Source organism: Seriola aureovittata, chromosome 1 (genome assembly GCF_021018895.1).
Source record: "Seriola aureovittata isolate HTS-2021-v1 ecotype China chromosome 1, ASM2101889v1, whole genome shotgun sequence".
In the NCBI taxonomy this organism is placed as follows: Eukaryota; Metazoa; Chordata; class Actinopteri; order Carangiformes; family Carangidae; genus Seriola; species Seriola aureovittata.
The window spans coordinates 15,705,101-15,726,242 of NC_079364.1; the positions used below are offsets into that span (position 1 = coordinate 15,705,101).

Genomic DNA, 21,142 nt, shown 5'->3' on the forward strand with positions numbered 1-21,142 from the left:
TTATTTTGTACTGAGCAGTGATGTATTGCAGTATGAAGTGTTTACAGATTGCACATTTCTGTCCTATCTAATCAAATTTATTATTATTTTTTTTTTATATTTATTGAATCATTAAATGATATTTCCAGAATATGATTGCGTTCTGAGAAATACCTGTAAAGAGCACATGTTTAATCAGGCTGCAGGGAGCTGTGATTACAAAATCCATTAATGAATACATATTTTTTTTTAAACTACAGGATTCCCTACAATGATGTATTAAGTTCGTGGATAGATTGGGTTTGTTTTTGCTTTTTAGGATCACAGAACATGCAGCAAACTTCATCGACACATAACCAAAACCATATGTCTGGTGGTGGTCCTCAACTATTGTGAGGGTTTAGTGCCACCTGGTGTTGATGTTGAAGTTCATTGATCATGAATGAAGTGGAGAACATGAGTATAGCTTGAAAAGGGAAACCTCTTGGATGTAATTCAGTCTGCCAAGGAAACAATACAGGAGTGTGATAAAGCTGTAAAAGCCAGAAATACAGCATTTAGGCAGCTCGAAAAATTCATTCTCAGTAGGCGGTATTGGGCAGCTGCCCAATGTGGCAATCAGAATAAATCAAATGGAAATTTAAAAAAATCAATCTTGTGTCTCGAGACAATAATCTAGTCCAGGTTTGACGTGTCTAAGTCTAGGGGTTTTTGATCTGGACCTGGTCCAATGTGTCTAGATGTCCCCTTTTTGTGTTTTCACAAATAAAATAAAGGTTTCACAAATTTGAAAGTGGGTTTCAGACATGGTTAAAGCTTAACTAGGCTAAAATGTCTAACATGTTCAAAACAGTAATGTGCAAAAAGCCGAGAACTGGTCCCTCAACTGTCAGTTAAGTTTCCCTCAACCTTCCCTTTAAATTTCCTGCTAAATCGCCTATCCATAATGACCACTAAGAAAACTAGGTTGATTAAGGGACACTTTTAGTTATGTCTATTCTTAATCATAGTATTGTTGATCACAGCATAATGTATTTGTATCATGTTTCATCATGTATAGGCTATAATGGTGACCCATAAAACAATGAGTCATATACATTTAAAAATTTACCATTTTTATACCTGATATGTTATTTACTAAACATCTAAAAACATTATTACTGTCAATTAAATCTTCAAAATGTATTCTTTATTATATAAAGGATATTTCAGACCAGAGTTGCTGTTCGTCAGGTACAAAAGAGGAGACAGAATACTCTGTTTAAACATCTGATAGAGCTTTTTCACAGCAGATATACTGCTATATAAACAGATATTATTTATACACTTAAATAAAGCAGAGCCACTGTTAATGTTGTTAGTAACACCTGTTTTTCCTATTAAATGTCTGCCATGAAAAGGTCTTTTAATCTTTCCATCACAGTAATAACAGTCTAACACATTTTTATAGTTTTAAATTAGGAAATTAAACTTTTTCTTAAAGGTAATAGGTGCAACCTTTTTAACTTAAATGTTTGTTTGTTTGTTTTTTTAGTTCAACCTTCCATATCAGTCTGAACAACATCAGGCCCATTAGACAGTTACAGCCTCTGGTTCCCTGTAAAATCCAGATTGACATTTCCATGGTGGGAACAGGTCTGAATGAGAGGCTTATCTCACTCTGCAGGTGGTGGAGCCCTACAGTAATGCAGGCAGCAGAGCAATCAGCGGCTGTTGACAGTTGTCATGGCTCTTTTCACCACACGCCTGAGTTTTGTTTGTTCATAAGAATTATGGGCGCAACACAAAGGTGGGCTCTACTCAAGGAAGCCATCCTAATGTCAGAAATGGGTGATTGCTGATTAGTGTAAGAGCTGCTGACGTCAGTACCCTTTAAAGACATGTTACCGGAGAGAGAGAGAGAGAGAGAGAGCAGTGTACAGCCGATACAGAGATGGGCCGCACTGCTTTCCCCTCATTGACTTTGATGGTTCTCCTCCTCAGCTGGACTTGTTACGCTGAGGAGGATGAAGAGACTCTGTCCTGCCCAGAATACCAGGAGGGTTTTGACGGCTCCTGCTACGAGTTTGTGGATCAGCAGCGGTCCTTCCTTAATGCCCAGGGATGGTGTGAGCGAGGCGGGGGACACCTAGCTTTCATCCTGAATGACGAAACTCAGCAGTTCCTTCAGAAGCACCTGGAGCCAGAGAGGGACTGGTGGCTCGGACTGGCACCTGCTGCCCCAAACCTCACGCTCGAGTCTGCTGCCACTGAGGGTGAGAGGCAGAGTAGACACTACATGATTTCTAATGGCTTTTTTTTTTTTATAGATTTTTGGTGAGTTTACTATCTATATTGATAGTTTGATAATTCAAGCGCTGTGATACAGGTCAGCTTGAATGAAATCTGTAGTATTCATAAAGAATTCTATTTTTTTGAAACCTTCCCTTTTAGTAGCCAACATTTAAAGTACTTTGATGCAAATATAAAAAGCAAATTTGAGCTTTGTGTGATCAGTGATTATATCTCAAAATTGACCTAAAAAATGTCATAAATTGCCTCACATGCTATCTCATTAGGCAGCTTACACGTCCATTGTAAAGATTTGAAATGTGTTTGCTCAATGACGCATGTTGGAAGACTGGCACATTTGGATATCTTCCTCAAGCAGCAAGTGTAATGAGAGATATTTCTCATTCATTTGATATTCTCAATAGGCTTGCTGTCAAGTGGCCTGATTTACAAAGGTGTCTTTAGTTTCCTTCACAGAGAAAGAAAGAAAGAAAGAAAGAGTATTTCTCATTCACTCACCCTGTCACCAGCGCGATCTATTGCTTTGTTGTTTTACGATCCCTAAATTACATCTTAACAATTAACTTCCCCGGGAGAAGGACCTTGTATACTGATAACATCTTCTGCAGCATTTTGCTTGAATAGCAAAATACAAAATAGACATTTGATCAAATTAATTGATGTGATTTCTTTAACCTTCCCCAGGTTCCCTTGCTTGGCTGGATGGCTCAGATGTCAGCTACAGCAACTGGGTGAACATGCCAGATGCACAAGAAGTCTGTGGATATGTTCTGAGGCATTCAGGTTTCCAGTGGGAAGCCACAGTGAACTGTAGCCAGGAACTCAACTTCATCTGCCAGTTTGGTACAAACTCTTAAATAAATCAACGTACAGCTTCAAAATTATGCTATATGTTGATTTATTTACATATAAGAGTAATTATGACATTTTTTATTTGTTTTTTCTCAGATTCCGGGAGATCTATCGCATGTGATGTACAAAATGCCACATTGCAATGTGGCTCTGGTCAAGTTATAGAGATTGATGACAGCTTCTATGGTCGAAAGACAATTCACTACTGCCGATCCAAACTTACAACCTCATCCACATCCTCCCAGGAGGAGTGCAGCTGGATAGATGTGGTAGATTCTGTAACAGGTATTATTAATTAACTAAAAGTATTTTTTCATTACTATTACATGTAAAATATAGAGAACCAGCCTTTTTAGTGTTCTGCAAATATAATAGTGGCTATGATAGTAAAGTACCAAAGTATTTGTATAATAGATTTGGTTACGCCTCATTTACTTGACATATTCAATGTTCTACCTGGTACTTTAGGATGAATGATGGGACATTCAGTTTAAAGGCATCTTTGTATTTACAGTAAAATCTATGGGAACATATTTCACTTTGTTAAAGCTGCTTTAGCGAAAGGGAAAGATAAACATACTAAAATCACAACAAACTACGTTTTGGTTTCATGCTTTGTGTCAAACACAAAAACCATGATTGCCCTGTGACTGCAGACAAAGGGATTACACTGCCAGAAAAGACATTAGGCCAATCCCCTCCTTGGAGCTGAATAGATGGGCTTTGGGGTAAATATACACTCACATTCATATCAGTCTGGCATTAGTTATGCTGGAAGAGTTCATGCATTTACTAAGTAAACAGTTGGTGTTTCTCCTTATTGTTAATACACTTCTTTAAAGAGCTTATTAGACTGTTTTATTATAAGGTTACACAAACACCAACAAGATTATTTACATTTAATAGGATGAAAATTGAACAGTGTCATTTCTTGTAAACCTTCTAAGACTATACATCAAGTGCCTTTCAATTAATAAAATTGAATAATCCAGTTAATCTGCAACACACTGTCACCCACTGGACTTCTGTGTCATTTCAGCCCATTGCCATGGACTGCAGGCTTGCCATGCTCTGTTGGATCTGAGCTCTTTTGGTGAACCATGTCCTGTGCTGGGAAGTTACCTGTCTGTAGAGTACCACTGCAAACACGGTCAGACGCACAATTTATCCTTTTTACTTCCACTGTGCATAAACTTTCACACTCTAAAAGAATACTGTAGATCATTATTAAAAGATTGAACAATATAACTTCAGCCACATTAACTACCACTTTATTTAATTCATTGTTTAATTGCCTTACAGAGGTTATCTATGCAGGATATGTGTAGTTCACTCACTAGTTCGAAGTTGTGGTTGATGTTGTGACCCTCAGACTATGCTACTCGTGTTTTGTGTTCCTCTTTTTGTGACTTGACTTTTCATCTAGTTTTGTCGCCTCTCAGGCTTAGCTCACAAGTTGACTTTCAACTCAGTCAAATGATTACCTCAGTGGTGTAGTTAGCAGAGTGAACTTAGGAGAACTGCACTGTTTTATTTATGTGTGTACATAAATACTTTAGCAATGTTTCATGGTGTGATTTCCTCTCAGGACTCCACTTACTGATGAGTAAACTGGCGGCCGTTTTTGATAATGTCACGATCACTGTGAAGTGGCTCCTTCATCCATTTCAGGGAAATCTGACATGCACAGTGAATGCTGGAGATGGGCACATCATTGATCCATACAGCCCAGAGGAGTGAGCAACACTTTGCATTCAATTAAATACTGTAGAAAGATGCTGAATTGTATTTATGTAACTAAAGTTTTACTTGATCTTTCTCACAGGATGGAGAGCACTATTATTCACAAATTCAGCCATGCTGGTGTTTTCATGGTTGGGGTGGAGTGCAGCACCAGCGACTGGCATGTTGCAGCTCAGAAAGCCATAACCGTTCAGCAGCCTGTCGGAGAGTTTAGTGTGATCAAGTGCTATAGCGGGAATGTGTCAATAGATGGCACTAAATGCAATGCGATTTATGGCAGACCTGTTCTAATTCAGGTTATGGTGGAGGCAGGTGAGTCAATATAACACCATGGGTACCATTCCTCAAACATTACAGAATAATTTGATACCTTTATTTTCTGTTACTAGGCACAAATGTTTCCTACACAATTCAACATGAAGACCATTTGGTTGCAAACCTCTCAGTGGACAGAGGGATTACACCCCACAACATTACACTGAATTCAAGTGTGGCAGGGGAGCTCGGGCACGGCTGCCACAACCTGACTCTGGCAGCGTCAAACAGGGTTACAGCCCACGCAGTGTCCATTGATCTGGAGCTGTGTCTGCTGGAGCCTGTTGAAGGCCTGCAGGCCTCAGTTACGTCAGAGGAAGGCGAGTGTCCAGACTCCACGGATATCATCATTGATGTTTCGTTGGAGCGAGGAGCCCCTGTGCAGCTTCTCTTCAATCTCACTGGAGCCAGGGATACTTTGTCTGAGACCAGAGACATGCTCAATAGTAACTTACAAGCTTTTACATTTTCCAGCCCGCTTGAAGGTACTTAAAATGTAATATTGTATTACAGTTTATGTATTATAGTTTAATATGTGCTCTAATTAAATGGAGATAATCATGCTAATCAAAATGCTTCAATCCAAATTCTTTTGGTAAAGGATTGTTAAAAGTTAAAGTACGAGCAGTGAATGCCTTTTCGGCCTCTGATGTGGACGTGGACTTAGAGAACGTACACGAGGCTTGCAAGAATTACTCTGACTTTTCACCAGGCGAACACGGAAGCACAGTATGTAGAATATTGGTATATATATTATATTATATTGTTTATAAATCTGCATTTTGCGGGTGCAGAACAGTGACTTTGTTTGTATCTACAGACAGGTAATATGAGCGTCGACAACTCTTCTGACTTGAAAATAATTGCTACTCCTGACACTTTGGTCGACTACACTCACAGTGTCACACTGAGTGTAACTGGAACTGAATCATTACCCAGCGAAGGGCTCTCATTTGAATGGAAATGTAGTAAGTACAACACTTCATTGACCAGTTTTTACCAGTTAAACCATGATTTTAATAATTACAGGGGGTGAACAGGATTGGAAGAACATAGACAATACAAAACAATAACCTATGATGACCAATGAAACTTTATTACAGCAGTAAGAACATTTTCATGCGCACCATAAAACCAGATCATTTGTCTGCAATTGTTTCTTTGATTTCACCACATCCAGAGATCACTGTACTGATTCCCCTCAGCGTTAGAGGATATTCCAAGCTTAGCCCCTGGCTGTCTGTGCATTGCTGTATTTTTCACACAGCTGGATTTGGTTTCCCCATCCAATCACCAGTAATAGAAGCATCATTACAGCATTACTGGTGTCAGATTTTCAGTTTCATTTCAGTGTGGATGAACCATAATCATCACCTGCCTAAGGTCTTCTGGTTTTCTAGTATATTACTATATAGTATATTGTTTTTGCAAAACCAGGGTAAGCACTTTTCCTGATTCCTGAAGCCAGGACGTGATTACATCTTAACAACAAACACAATACCTCCAAAAACATGAAAACATAGCTGGGACACTAATGCACATGTACACACACAGTGTCAAATAGGTATTGATTCAATTGTATGATAGTTTCTGAGGTTGTTGTTGGTGGTGATGATCTACTGGGTTGCATTATGTTCTTGTTATTTTGTCCATCCCTTGTAAATATGCTATAAATATACTGTCATTCATGACATGTATCTTTGTACAACAGAAATCTCTTTATTGTTGAAGTGCTGTTTTAAAGTTTTGCCTCTGCTTTTTTTCCATACAGAAGGAAACTGCAAATGCAGAAACAAAACAAATAAGGAAACTCATGTTATCAAAAAAGATTGTCTTCCAAATCCGTTTGAATTTTTCCAATACACTTTAACTGTGAGGAGAGCGACCTGGTTTAGGAAATGGGTTGGCCTCGCTTCAGCTTCAAAGTGCATCACTGTTGCTCCAAAAGAATTCACAGATGTCACCATCAGGTAAAATGAGAGCATTTAGGAAAAAAACACTAAAAATGTTCAAAATAATGATTCTGCAGGCAGTTTGCAAGAGTAAGAACTACTGTTAGTTAAGGAAAAATAATTCCAAATTTGATTATATTAACGTTACTCAACCATAACACATACTGTATATATTATTTATTTATTTGATGCTGCAATAATAGGGTTAAAAACATTTCAACTTGGCAGCTTTAAATCTTTATCTAATGCTTTTAGAATTTAAGGACTAGATGTCACAAAAGATTGAGCAACTCTGCAATAAAGACCTTTTTACTGGAATAGGTTATAGTTATATATTTCCTTTTATTCTTGCAGTTGTGATAATTGCACTTCCGTGAATTTGAACGACCACATAAAGTTAAGACTGAGCTGTGTGACAACTTGTCCAGACGTAGTCTGGTATATTGAGGACCCCAGACCTTTGTTGGTAAGTCTGAGAAAGCACTTCAGTCGATTTTAAAGTTTAGCTGATGAGATTACTGTGTCAAATTACTGTGTCAAACATTAATTGATAATCTTTTGCCAGGGTGACCGTGAAAAGTGTTACTCCAACGCAGGAAGGAGGCCAGCTATTGAGATGCAGGACGGCAGCACTGAATATTCTGTACACAGCCAGCATCTGAACGTTTCGAGGCACACATTGCACAACATCAGTGTGATTGCTTACGGTGTGTTTTGATCCCATAGTCATGCATAAACTTGTTCTTTTTTTTAAATACGGGATTCCAAGGTATTAAGGTAATCCATAGCATGATAAGATTGGAATGAATAAGGGGTAAAGTTTTCAAGTTTGTGTCAATAAAAAAAAAAACTGACATAGTGATTTAAAAATGTTTTCTTTTTTTACAGGCAAGAAGAAGCCAGGTTTTGCCAAGTACACGCTTCCATTACCGGGTCCTGAGCCAACTGATGCACCCACAGACCCCAGCCCCCCCTCATGTAGCATCTCTCCCACATCGGGAACCGTTCTTGATGCTTTCGACATTACCTGCAAACCAAGCTCTTTCTGCTCTGAAGGCTGTTTTTATTGCTTCAAAACTGACACAGGTGAGAATGTGATGCACTGTCAACCCTTCATGTCACTCAGATTATAAACATAAAGCTGTGTTACAAAGTGGATTTATACATTGATACAGGAATTTAAACCTTTTTTAAATTGGTTGCATGAACCAAAAAAGAAAGTAAAGAGGATCAGTTGACTCTGGCCTTCCATTGCAAACATGTGTTTTGCTGTACAGATTTGTGCCTGGGATTAATTTTGATGTTTTGCTCCTTTAACAACATGTGTGTAGATAAATAATCAAGAAATCATTACAGCAGTTTTACTAAATTGTCTCTTTTGTCTTTAAGGCAAACATCTGCGCTGCAGCAATGCAAATGAGGTGAAATCTGTCCTCCTGCCTCTTGGAGATAAGAACAACAATTACAGTTTGTCTGTTGTGGTGACCATGAAAAATGCATATAAGAAAGCCACCACAACTGTCACTACTCAGGTTTGTTGTCTGCCAGTAAATCACGCTTATTAGAGAAAGCAGGAGGATTAGAGAATTCAAAATTGGAACGTGTTCCATTAATTTAAGGACTTTGAATAAATCTGATTAATTGTTTCTCCCCCTTAAGGTGCGGAAAAGTAACTCCAGTGCGTCAGTGGAGGATCTCCAGTCTGCAGTAGAGGATACCGTGGCTCACTTAGAGCAGCAAGGTCTGCTGTCTGGTGAGGCACTCGGACAAATATTCACTTCAGTTTCTGACATGCTGAATACAGAGGCCGGCCAAGATCAGAGGGATGCGAGGACGAAGGTGACTTTATTCGGTCGATGTTGAAACAGTTGAGGCTAATATATTGCTGTGATATTTGTGACGCTTGCATTGTGGGTGAGTGGAGAGCACCGTGGGATTAATCTGTACCTCCTCCTCTTTCAGCTCAGAGCGCAAATGCTGACCAAAATGACCACAGTGCTGGCGGACTCCCCCACTAACACAACTCAGGAAGTGAAAGTGACGGCCACAGCTGTGGCTGGACTCACCCAGCTCTCAGATGAACTCAGTCCTGCTGCTCAAGTACAGTACATGAGATCAGTTCAGCAACAGAATCTAAAATCCTGCTAAAACTATTTTGAATTATTGGTTTCACTCTCCAAATGCTAAAAGTGCTGTGCAGGTGGCTGTTAGCTCACAGGCCATAGCAATACTCGATACTAATTAGCAGTAATTAGGGATCAATGCACAATGTTTCATCATTAATTGCACGCTTGGAGCCTTAATTGTCTCCTAGCCCAAACATTTTAGTTAAGGACAATGTTGCATCTTTAACATTTAGATATACTGTGGTGACTAATAGGTAGAAATGATTTCTTAAAACCATTTTTTCACCATTTTAAGTTGATGTAAGTGGAGGCTTAAATCTGATTTAATGCCATGTCAAGGAAAGAAAAAAATATTGTAGTTGATTTTTGAATTTGACAGCAACAGGCAGAACAGGCTTTTTAAAAGTGTTAAAAGTACCTTTTTCAGCCTGAAAGTAATTTCAGAAGTAAATAAAATGAATATAAGGTCATTAATAAAATATGTTGCTCTTTGTGTAATAGATGTTTGTCAGCTCCTTTGAAAGTTGGACACAGATCAACTTTAATCTCTTCTGTTTCTGTGTTTCCTCTCCAGGAAGAAGCAGGTTCCTTATTGGTTGACCTCAGCTCCTCCCTCAACACTATCAGTGTTAATCAGGATGGAGTGGATGATGGAGAAGTCATGCAAGCAGCGACACCAATAGTTGAAGCAGCCAGTAATATTTTGAATATTTCATCAGATGTAAGAAAAAAAAAATCGCTAAATGTATTTTTTTGCTCAATTTTGTCCAGAGGTCTCACTAAACAGATTTAATTTTTTTCTTCAGAAAAAAGTGTCAGAGTATCTTTTGACTGGGATAAACAATGTTCAAAGTGCTTTGCTGAATAATAAAGAGTTGAATGGAGACCCTGCCATCATTGAATCTGGTCAGATCAGTGTCTATGTTAACAGGTAAGAGATGACTGACACTGGCTAGAACGCATACTTGAGACTAATCTGGTGTTTGCTTAAAACACTGAAATGGCTTTGATGACATTCTTTCTACAGAGTGTCTCCAGAAACCATGCAGATGCAAGATATAAACGTCCAGAAGAACAGCTCGTCCAGATTTTCCTTCCCTAGACTGCCTGAAGATGTGGTTTCTTCAAATGAGCCAGTGGATGTGAGAGTAAGTGTGTGTACAGCAGAGGAAAATGCAACAAACAAGAAACATTTATATGTTTTTCAAGGTGCCAACAGATGCTGAAGCGCATACTTGTGTCTATGGCCTTTTCTCGAGTGTACTGTGGTTGTAGGGTTCTGCATTGAACTGGTCAGTACACTCATTATGCAATGAAAAAATGTGACGGTGAACTAGTTCATTCCTCATAAAAAAAAATTATTTTTACAAATCTGCAACCTTACTTTTCATGTTTGCATTCTCTTGGGTCAATACATGTAATTTTGAGAATGCTACATTGAATATAGAGGAGAGAAAAAAACTTAAAATGTGACATCAACTACAACAATAGAACCAACAGAAAAAGACCATGTCAGATCATGTCTGGTCTAATACATTTAAAGTAATCTGAGTTCTCTACCTCATAGATGATGAGCTTTGAGAAAAATCCATATTCTTGGAAGGAAGGAAACATCACAGGAACTGTAGGATCTGTGACTCTCACCAGAGTGAACGGTGCTGTCATTCAGGTTGAGAACTTACCTGACGAGATAGAGGTAATTTTTGTTTTAGAGCTACCTTTAGTCATTTTATCTTGGATAACGTTGGTAGATTTTTCAGAATAATTGTGTTCTCTGGCTTTTCAGATTTTCCTACCAAGGCTTGACGTTGGGCAGGAGAACAGCACAGTCCTTGACCTCGCCAATTTCAGCACATTAATAATTGACGTCCCCTCGCCGGATGTAACACTGGTGCTGAAAATGGAGCTGTCTCAAGACATTTCCTTCATGCTATTCCTGGGATGTCAAGATTATCCAAATGATGAGAATTACGTAGCCAAGACTCAGATGCCTCTAGAGAATTCCAGAGAAGGTAAAATTAAAGTTACTTTTTGTAGTGTAACATACATAATATGGCTGAAAGTTACTTTTAGAATATACTCAAGAAACACTGAATCTAACAACATATTCATAGATATCCTGATGAGAGAATTTTCTAAAACACATGGAAGCCTGGATGTGTGTGTTTTGTACATGAACACCTCTGTCATTTTAACACAGAGGAAAAATATACCTGGGTGCTGAGTCCCAAAGACAGAACAGGAGACGTTGGAGTGCACTACCTTGTTATGAAGCCCATTGTAGAGCCAGGCGTCAAATCTATCAACGCCACCATCACTTTCACTTCCATCGCTGCCCAGTGCAAATACTGGAATGACTCAAAATCGTCTTGGAGTGAAGATGGCTGCAGGGTGAGTAAAGAAGTAACACACACTCCACAGTGGTTGCGGCAAAATATATTCTTGGAAAGTGAGCTGTCAAGTTTGAGCGGCTGGTTTTCTTTTTTTTCTACAGGTCGGTCCACTCACCACGCCTTTGGTCACTCAGTGCCTCTGTAACCACTTGACTTTCTTTGGCAGCTCTTTCTTTGTCATGCCAAACTTGGTGGATGTGTCACGCACCGCAGAACTTTTTGCTACATTCACTAACAATCCTGTGGTGGTGTGTTTTGTGGGGGCCATTTTTTCTGCTTATCTCCTTGTAGTTATATGGGCACGCAGGAAAGACATCCAGGACTCAGCCAAGGTAATTGTCAGTAAAAAACTTTTTTGGTTCAGCTCAGTTTGTTTATTTCAGTCCTTGTTAATACTTATACATAGTAACGACACATAGAAATAAAACATAACAATATTGGCTGAAAACTACTATGTATAGTCAAAGAAAATTAAAACAAGCAGAAGAAAAAACTTTCACTGCTGGGTTTATGCATTGATAATGACCATATCTCTGTTTTCTATTTATTCACCACCATATTTAAAAAATTTTTTTAATAAAATTTGCCAAGTGAACTACACATTCTTAATTCATTGTCACACCTCATCCACAGGTTTACCCTTTTGGCTGGTATGCATTTTCTTTTTATATTACTACCTTGCTCTCAATTTGGTTTATGAATGTGTTCTATCACCACAAAAATGTTGGTCTTTGTCATTCATTTTGTCAAACAATACATTGAATGTATTGAGGACATGCCTTAATACATTCAAAGTCCACAAGTTCCGTAACCCTCATAGTCTCCAACCTCAAAATATTCGATCATGTCAGGCTGGATTTTTATATTTCGTCCACATGTAACCATTTCCTCAATAAGTTGGGTAAATAATCATAAAAACCTAAATCCCTGATTGCTGTGTCTTGGCATTCACTTGAAGGTCAAGATAACAGTGCTTGAGGACAATGACCCCTTGGCTGAGTATCGTTATGTGCTGAATATCAGCACCGGGCATCGGCACGGTGCATCCACCTCCTCTCAGGTCAGTGATGTCTGTTAAACCTTAGAGGGATTCACAGAAATAAAACCTGCCTGATGTTTCTGTTGCACAACCTTTATGACGCTGACACTGACAACTCTAGACATCTCTGTTCATCTTGAGTGACCTTGTTTTTGTCTTAGGTGACAATAACTCTGCTGGGTACTGAAGGAGAAAGTGACCCCCACCACCTGACGGACCCGGAGAAACCTGTATTTGAAAGGGGCGGGGTGGACATGTTCCTGCTCACCACACACTTTTCTCTTGGAGATCTACAAAGCATCAGACTGTGGCACGACAACTCGGGAGAACACCCTGCATGGTACGGGTTAGAGAGCAAGAGATTCATATGACACCAAAGAAGATTAGATTAAAGTTAAGCTTGAGTTTTTTTTATCATTATTATGAGCACATTCGATGATTATTGATGTTATGTACAGGTATATCAACAAAGTGATGGTGCAGGATCTGGAGAGTGGTCAGAAATGGCACTTCCTGTGTAACTCCTGGCTGGCTGTAGATGTGGGAGAGTGCTCTCTTGACAAGGTCTTCCCAGTAGCCACAGAGATGGATTTAAAGAGGTTTAGGTGAGATCTGCTACTGAACTGATAAAGACACATTACCAAGAAATTAAACATAATTCTACATCACGTTATTATTTTTTCTAATCTGTCCGTATTTTTCTTTGACACAAGTAACTTGTTCTTCATGAAGACAGCCAAGGATTTCCGCGACGGTCATATCTGGTTCTCCGTCATTAGTCGACCTCCCTGCAGCACTTTCACACGTGTGCAGCGAGTGTCGTGCTGTTTTTCTCTTCTGCTGTGCACTATGCTGACCAGCATTATGTTTTGGGGCATACCGACAGACCCGTCTGAGCAGACCATGGACCTGGGTAGGTAGCAAAATATAAATCATTCAAAGCTTTCAAGAAACAACAAACTACAATATTAAACCCCCATCCACCCCTGTTGCATGGCAATGACCTGGCGCACAGAAACGTTCGTATATCTGAAACAGTGGTGCTGTATGGAGTAACTAAAAAGACCTGACCTTTAATCACATCCATTTAAAGTCGATTTAAAGAAGCACTTTACTTTGCAGGCCACATCGAGTTCACCTGGCAACAGGTTATGATCGGAATTCAGAGTTCAATCATCATGTTTCCCATCAATCTCCTTATTGTGAGTATCTTCAGAAACACTCGTCCTCGGGAGAAAACCAGCAAAACAGACGTGTCCAAACAGGGGAAGACAGGTCGAGTTTCTCCCTCACAGACTTCCTTCCCGCAGAAGGAGCTGAAGGACATCACACCAGACACTGTGATCAAGGTGAGGGCACAGGTAGCCTGAACATAACTTAGTGGAGTAATTACTTCTCTATTCTCTGTGTCTGAAGAACTTGATGTGCTTTCTACATTAGGACATAAAGAGAATTGCACAGTCACTCGCAAAGGCCATGAAAAGTCCACTGCCCTATCAGGAGCTCCATCCTGGTCAGCGGGCAGACATTAACACTCTGCTGTCTCTGGTGGAGGACATCATCAGACAGCAGAACCGAGCAGCTGGAGACTTCTACACCGACGCCTCCAAAAGGGATCGCTCCATGATCCTCAGTTTAGGTGCAGTCAGTCTGCAAGGTAAACTGCACGATAACCTTCACAATGCTCCTGATATCATGTGTTTATGATTTTCATTGGCCGGTCCATTTGGAGGACCAGACTTATAAGGGAAAAAAAACAAACTGTATTTATTCTTTTAAATACAAATTATGAAGCTGCCAAACTCCCCTGTAATTCCTCATGATGGACCAATCTGATGATAGTGTCATATTGTCACTGGTCTAAATTGACATCCTAACTGACTAATACTGATTTTTGCATGGACAGAAAACAGTTTGTGGGGGAGCCCTGAGAAGACTTCAGATGAAGTTCAGAAGAAGAGCAACAACAGCCGATACCTGTACAGGCAGCTGCGTCATGTTGAGAAGGAGATGGGTCTGTTGGGACCTTCTCGTTTCCCGAACCCAGACAGCTACAACCGAGCCATGCAGCAAGTTCAAGGAATGAAGGGTCTCCTGGAGCACCACCACCCCTCGTCCAGCCTGGATGGAGACCAGCTCGACCGCAGCCCCAGTCCAGAAGAGAGCGTCAACAACGGGGACTCCGCCAAGAAGTGCTGCCAAGGAGGGCTGCCATGGTGGTTTGTCTTTGTTGGGTGGATACTGGTGATTGCAACCAGTGGTGTGTCAGGATACTTCACCATGATGTATGGGCTGACGTACGGGAAAGAGCGCTCTATAAGCTGGCTCATCTCCATGGTGGTCTCCTTCTTTGAGAGCCTCTTTATTACCCAACCTCTGAAGGTGAAGAACATTACAGTGATCACAACGTAAAGGCGGAACAGGGATAGCACTGCAAATGTTACGTTTTAGAAAGCTATTCATTAACTGATATATAAGTGGAGTTTAATGTGCAGTTTTTTGTACTGAATAAAATTCTATTATGCTGATGATTATATTAATGATATATTTACTGAAACATAACACAACAGACAAATTAGGAGATTATTTGTCTGAAATTTGATCTTTTTTTTTTTTTTAACCAGAGATTTGATTCATTTAAGCCAAAAATTTAAGTTTAAAATTGAAATAGTGATTCATACATTATTTTATCTTCTGTCACAGGTTCTTGGTTTTGCTGCTTTCTTTGCTCTCGTTCTGAAAAAAGTTGACCAGGAGGAGTACGGAGAGCCTCAGATAGATGAGAGTCTCAGAGACGCAGGCATGTTTTTTGTCTCATTTCCACTTTTTTGTTGCATTGTTTTGTGTGATAACATCTTAACAAATGAATACAAAATCCCTCCCTCAGATGATCCTGATGCACTGCGGGCAGCCAGAAGAGACAGCACGTGCAGTTTCTATCAGCCACCACCTCCCACTGACATTGAGAGGATTAGGAACAACATGATTAAAGAGCAGAAAGTCTTTGCACTCATGGGGGAGATTCTTGGTAGGAGAACCGCTTTGATACATAACAACATCAAAAGCAATTGAATACAGTTTGAGATGCTGAGATAATTTGTAACTGTAACTTGTGATACAGCCTACATGGGATTTATGTGGATGTTGCTCCTGGTGGCGTATGGTCAGAGGGACCCCAACGCCTACTTTCTGACACAACACATTCGACAGAGCTTCAGCAAAGGGATCTCTGACAGTATGAGTATTCAGGATGTGTTCAGTTGGGCAAACACAACTCTTCTGAGCAACCTGTTTGGAGAGCGCCCAGGTCAGTATCTTGTGTTGTTATTGAATGTCACACACAATTTATTTGCATAATTCCCCTTCAGCATTTGCAAATCTTTGTATACTTACGACAAAAATGGAAAACGTAAAATAGAGTATGTATATGAATAAATATGAATACGTTCTTTCATCTGTGTGCCACAGGATTTATCACAGACGGAAACTCAAAGCTGGTGGGTAACGCTCGTCTCCGCCAGGTGAGGGTGAAGAAAAACTCCTGCCATGTTGCTCGCTCCATGCAGAAGTCTGTGCCGGACTGTCATGCTCCGTACTCGTGGGAGTTGGAGGACGTGGGCTCCTACAGTCCAGGCTGGAGCCACTTTGTGGGAGGCAACACCTCACTGAACCCCCACAGCCCGTGGACATACCAGTCCCAGGGTAAACTGAGGGCTTACCCCATCTGGGGCAGTGTGAAACTCTACAGAGGAGGGGGGTTTGTGGTGGATCTGGGGCCCGATTTATCAAATTCCAGCAGGTAGGGATTTGAATACATGAGGGACCCACTGAAATTACCTCAGTTGATGGTATAAAGATGTTTATTACTGAAAGGATTGATTAGTTGACAGATTTTAGTAACTGACTAAGCAGCTAATCAATTAGAAATCATCATCTTGGTCTCTAGGAAAATGCAGTGGACATTGTTCCCTTCTATCTCACATTTTATAGATGAAATAAGTTACCAGTTTATCATAAAACGATCAACAGGTCAACCACTAATGGAAATCATTGTCACATTGGCTCTGTACTGTGTGTTTAGATTTGTAAATGTAAATGATATACTTTAACTTCTTGTGTTGCTTTGATTCTTGTGAAACCAGTAATGCTGCTTCAGGATTTCTCTTGTCATGGCTGTTAGTCCTGAGTCATGCATAAATGATATTATTTATCTGTGTCAATGCAGATCCCTTCAGTACCTTCATGACAACACCTGGTTTGATGTGTACACCCAAGCAATCTTTGTTGAGTTCACTGTGTACAATGCCAACGTCAATCTCTTTTGCATTGTCACACTCATGCTGGAGACCACAGCCGTAGGTGAGTGGCCCATGTTCATCCACTGTGTGAGGGCTACACACTAACTCGACTGTTAATAAAGACCATGTTGTCCGTAATGTTGTGTTTCCTCCAGGGGCTTTGCAGTTCCGCAGTGAGCTTCAGAGTGTGCGCCTTTACCAGTCGACCGGCGGCCTTCACATCTTTGTCATGGCCTCTGAAGCCATCTACTTCCTCTTTATCATTTACTACATGTTTGTTCAGGTGTACATTCATTACTCGTACTTTACCACTACTACTAGTAATAACACGTAAAGTAGTTTCTCACCAGATCATCTGACACAGGCTCCTCTCATGTCCTGACAGGGAAAACTGATGAAGCAGCAGAAATGGGATTATATCAAGAGTAAGTGGAACCTGCTGGAGATGGCGATCATCATTCTCAGCTGGAGTGCGCTGTCTGTCTTCATCAAGAGGACTTTACTGGGGAATCGGGACATGGACTATTACCAAAACCACAGAGACCAGTAAGCAATAAGAAAAACACAACTCATGCAAGTAGGCCTTTCTTATCTAAACATTTAGAACATGTTGTGCATTTTGCTTTTTTATTTGTTCTGGTTTTATTTACATCTTGTAGTTACCAGCTCATCCTCTCTGCAGTACAGTAGATGCTCTGTGCAAAGCTTTTTTCTCCATTTCACCAGTATGCAGTAACTATTTTTTTGGTTCTGGTAAACAGCAACACTCACTGACCGACACCCAGCTGACCGTGGCAAGTGTGGCACATTTTAGTTGACACAGAATATTAGTCAGATATACTGTATATTTAAATTGTGTGTACTTGTTGTACTTACTATACTCTGGTGGATAATGAAAGAATTTGTATACAATATAATCATAATTATATCCAATATATTTATATGTATGTACCTGACAACATATATAAGGCCCCATTGAGAAAATTGAAAACCTAATTTTAACTGACTCTATACCCACCTTTCAAATTTGCTAGTTGAATTACATCATTTCAGAAAAAAACAAAAAACAAAAACAACTGTTAATATGTGTTCTTTGCAAAAACAGAAACAGTGTCTTGTGCAAATAAAATTTTTCATTTGGTCGTTAAAACAAGGCTCTTTACTCTCACGCTCTGTCTCCAGATACGCCAGCTTCCATGAGACGGCCAAGGCTGACGCGGTGCTGGGGTATCTGATTGCTTTCTTAGTACTGTTGGCTACAGTCAAACTGTGGCACCTGCTGAGACTGAACCCCAAGCTGCACATGATCACATCCACGTTGCAGCGGGCCTGGACTGATATTTCAGGCTTCCTGGTGGTCATGACCATCATGTTCCTGGCCTACTCCATTGCTGTGAGGAGTTTCCCACACTCTACATGCTGCTGGAGCCACTAAATATTTTTCTATCAATGCTTTGTGAAATAGAACTTGGAAAGGTGGTTATTGACACAAAAGATGAACTTTCTACTTTTCAGTCTAACTTGATGTATGGGTGGAAGTTATACTCCTACCGGACCCTGCTGGATGCTGCACAGACCATCATCAGCCTGCAGCTTGGCATTTTTAACTACGAAGAGGTTAGTATGAGACTGTTATAAATCTACTGCAGCAGATTATGACAGCAGACCCTTCTTAAGTGTATTTCTTCCTCCTCACCCTTCAGGTTCTGAATTATAATCCGGTGCTTGGTGCTTTCCTCATCGGCTCCTGCATTGTGTTCATGACCTTTGTGGTGCTGAACCTCTTCATTTCTGTCATCCTGGTGGCATTCAGTCAAGAGCAGATACATCACAAGGTAACCCACCCATGCTGAGCCTGAGGTGTCTAAATGTTGCTGATGTCAGTGTAGACTTGCCATAGCAGCCAACTGTGACCAGTATCTGAAAATATACTGCACATGATGCAGAAGAAGTAAGCCCTTACTATTACAGCGACAGCCTCAGATGGCTTGACACTCCTTGAGTTATATATATTACTCTCTTCCTTACAGCCATCAGAAGAGGATGAGATTGTGGACCTGATGCTGATGAAACTCTGCGGTTTGTTCGGACTCAAATGTAAGAAACAAGGTGGCGACAGCCTGACTGACAGGCCGGTGCATTCATCTGCTTCAGCAACATTGATAATTTCTTCTGGGAATATTCATGAGGGCTGAGATGTTACACCGCAATCAAAAAAAGTTCAACATTATAAGATGTCCAGAATGGTTTGTGTCAGTTATTGCTTTTGCTGTTGCCATAGTTTGCTTGTTTTATGCAAACCAACATGTTGTTGCTTTGTAACAGAATATTAACCCTTGCAAGTCTATAAATTATTAGCATTTCTCTCTACTACTGTAGATCTGTCTCTATTGTACAGAAAGAAAGACACAGAGAGGAAGCAGGAACTAAGGATAGTCATTATGTTGTGCAGTGAGGCACTGTATTTAGGCTGCAGTATATTTTGTTAAACAAATAAATGTGTTTCTGTGACTAAATCATGTACAATATTTTTATTCCACAAAATAATAAATAATGGAGACAAGTAAAACATTGTATTTGCATCAATATGACTGATCTGATAAAAAAAAACAACTTCTGTAAACTTCTTTACATGTGTATGTTTAATTTCCTGAAGTTTTCAACTTGAATTTGTCAACCATGTACAGTAGTGGATACTGTAGTAACATTCAGCCTTTATCATCATGTTTCTCACAAGAAAGTATGAATACATAGTCAATTATGAATTTCTCAAGGCTTATAGTTCTATTACCACCAGATGTTATTAGATTCAACAAGATACCATTTTACTGTATGTATGTAGTCAAAATACATAAAATCAGGGGATGTGAACCATAAACATCAGTTCACACTTGATGTCTGGTGCCAGATGCCCTTCAATACCCTTAATCATTTCAGTCTGTTGCTCTTACAATTCACCTGTGGCTCTGTAATGTACACTGAAATTGAATTGAGCAGGTGATGAGCTAGATGTTTAAATTTATTCGGGAGCCTGATTTACTTTTACCAAGTATGTCAAATTACCAATATCATCATCAGTAGCATCAGATTACTGCCGGGTATAGTGTGTTTCTAGTCATGCAGATAGTCTGATGTGCTGCGGTTTTGAGCTGTTTGTCACTAAGACTTCTGCTGCCCCCCCAATACATTGAAAGTGTTTAGAATACCTCCAGTGTGATTTGTTATATCTATGTTTTTAGCACCACAATATCAAATTCATTAAACTCCACTGTACTAAGAAGGAAGCAGAAGTTTCAGTGATGAATATCTTAAAACCAATTGTCATCGATCATTGTTTTTGATCTGTTGTTTCTGACTCTCTGTTTTTTTTCTGTTTGTCTAACTTTGTAGAGTGCAGGTGTTGTGTGTAAGTTTATAATATGAAAGTACATGATCTGTAACATAGAGTGATAGTGATAACTAAGTGTAAAGGTCAAATGACAACAAATGCCGGCAGCAGAGCAGAAAGGATGGGATGGCTGAGACTGGGTAGGGGTGGGGGGGGGTGGTTATTCTAGGACACCTGAATACACTGGTGCATGGTGAGGTGTTGAGGGCCTGTTGTAACTCAACAAGTTAAGCTTGGGCTTTGACCTTTTGCATTTAATTAAGTCACAGCAGGGCTCTGTGGCCATACCATCTGTTGGTATAAACTGTGCCTCTTGAAAAGAGACCGTGAGAATAACATTTGCCTATAAAAGTTTGATAATTTGATGGGGATTTTTGAAATATCATAATTTCAGATTAAAAGGAACTTCAGGCCAGCTATTTTGGAAAAGACATAAGAGGGAATAGCAGTCATTTAAGAAGTGCTTCAGCCAGTTTGATTTGAATGTATGTATCTTCTTTGTCCATTTTTCAGTCATATTATCTATTTAAAAAGACAGTGCCACAAATATAAGCCTAAAAAGGCCTTCATTTTTGGAGAACTGTATCCCTTAAGGGAATGAATGAAGTTTCTTTTCGGTTTAAAAGGGAAGTTGATGAGACATCTTGTAGTGTAATCATTGGTCGTGAATATTCCGTTTAACTAGATTTTTTATGGATGACGTAACATAATTATGAAATATTCACATATATCACATTCAAGCACAATTCAGAGGTTTTACTCGTA

General features: G+C 39.7%; 1 protein-coding gene across 1 annotated transcript; it reads left to right on the forward strand.

The window, feature by feature from the left end:
- The first annotated feature begins 280 nt into the window (after positions 1–280).
- On the forward strand, positions 281–19,558 carry LOC130169230 (polycystic kidney disease protein 1-like 2). The gene is made up of 41 exons (XM_056375782.1): positions 281–2,234; positions 2,956–3,114; positions 3,220–3,408; positions 4,163–4,273; positions 4,712–4,859; positions 4,949–5,178; positions 5,256–5,666; positions 5,783–5,910; positions 6,002–6,149; positions 6,953–7,151; positions 7,488–7,599; positions 7,699–7,840; positions 8,022–8,219; positions 8,523–8,665; positions 8,793–8,972; positions 9,096–9,233; positions 9,834–9,980; positions 10,066–10,190; positions 10,287–10,407; positions 10,827–10,955; positions 11,046–11,271; positions 11,460–11,650; positions 11,754–11,984; positions 12,611–12,712; positions 12,853–13,031; positions 13,150–13,296; positions 13,405–13,604; positions 13,814–14,040; positions 14,132–14,348; positions 14,598–15,073; positions 15,395–15,491; positions 15,579–15,719; positions 15,813–15,998; positions 16,160–16,490; positions 16,917–17,050; positions 17,145–17,272; positions 17,375–17,535; positions 18,172–18,382; positions 18,505–18,606; positions 18,693–18,824; positions 19,020–19,558. The coding sequence occupies exons 1-41, from the start codon at positions 1,913–1,915 to the stop codon at positions 19,182–19,184; spliced, it is 7,464 nt and encodes a 2,487-aa protein (XP_056231757.1). The 5' UTR covers positions 281–1,912; the 3' UTR covers positions 19,185–19,558.
- Positions 19,559–21,142: the final 1,584 nt, after the last annotated feature.

What these genes read in the sequence shown, in the direction of transcription:
- LOC130169230 (XM_056375782.1), top strand. Translation starts at nt 1,913, where the DNA reads ATGGGCCGCACTGCTTTCCCCTCATTGACTTTGATGGTTCTCCTCCTC. An exon ending in ACTTACCTGACGAGATAGAG is followed by an intron (nt 10,956 to 11,045) that starts GTAATTTTTGTT and finishes CTGGCTTTTCAG; the next exon opens with ATTTTCCTACCAAGGCTTGA. An exon ending in CCTGTTTGGAGAGCGCCCAG is followed by an intron (nt 15,999 to 16,159) that starts GTCAGTATCTTG and finishes TGTGTGCCACAG; the next exon opens with GATTTATCACAGACGGAAAC.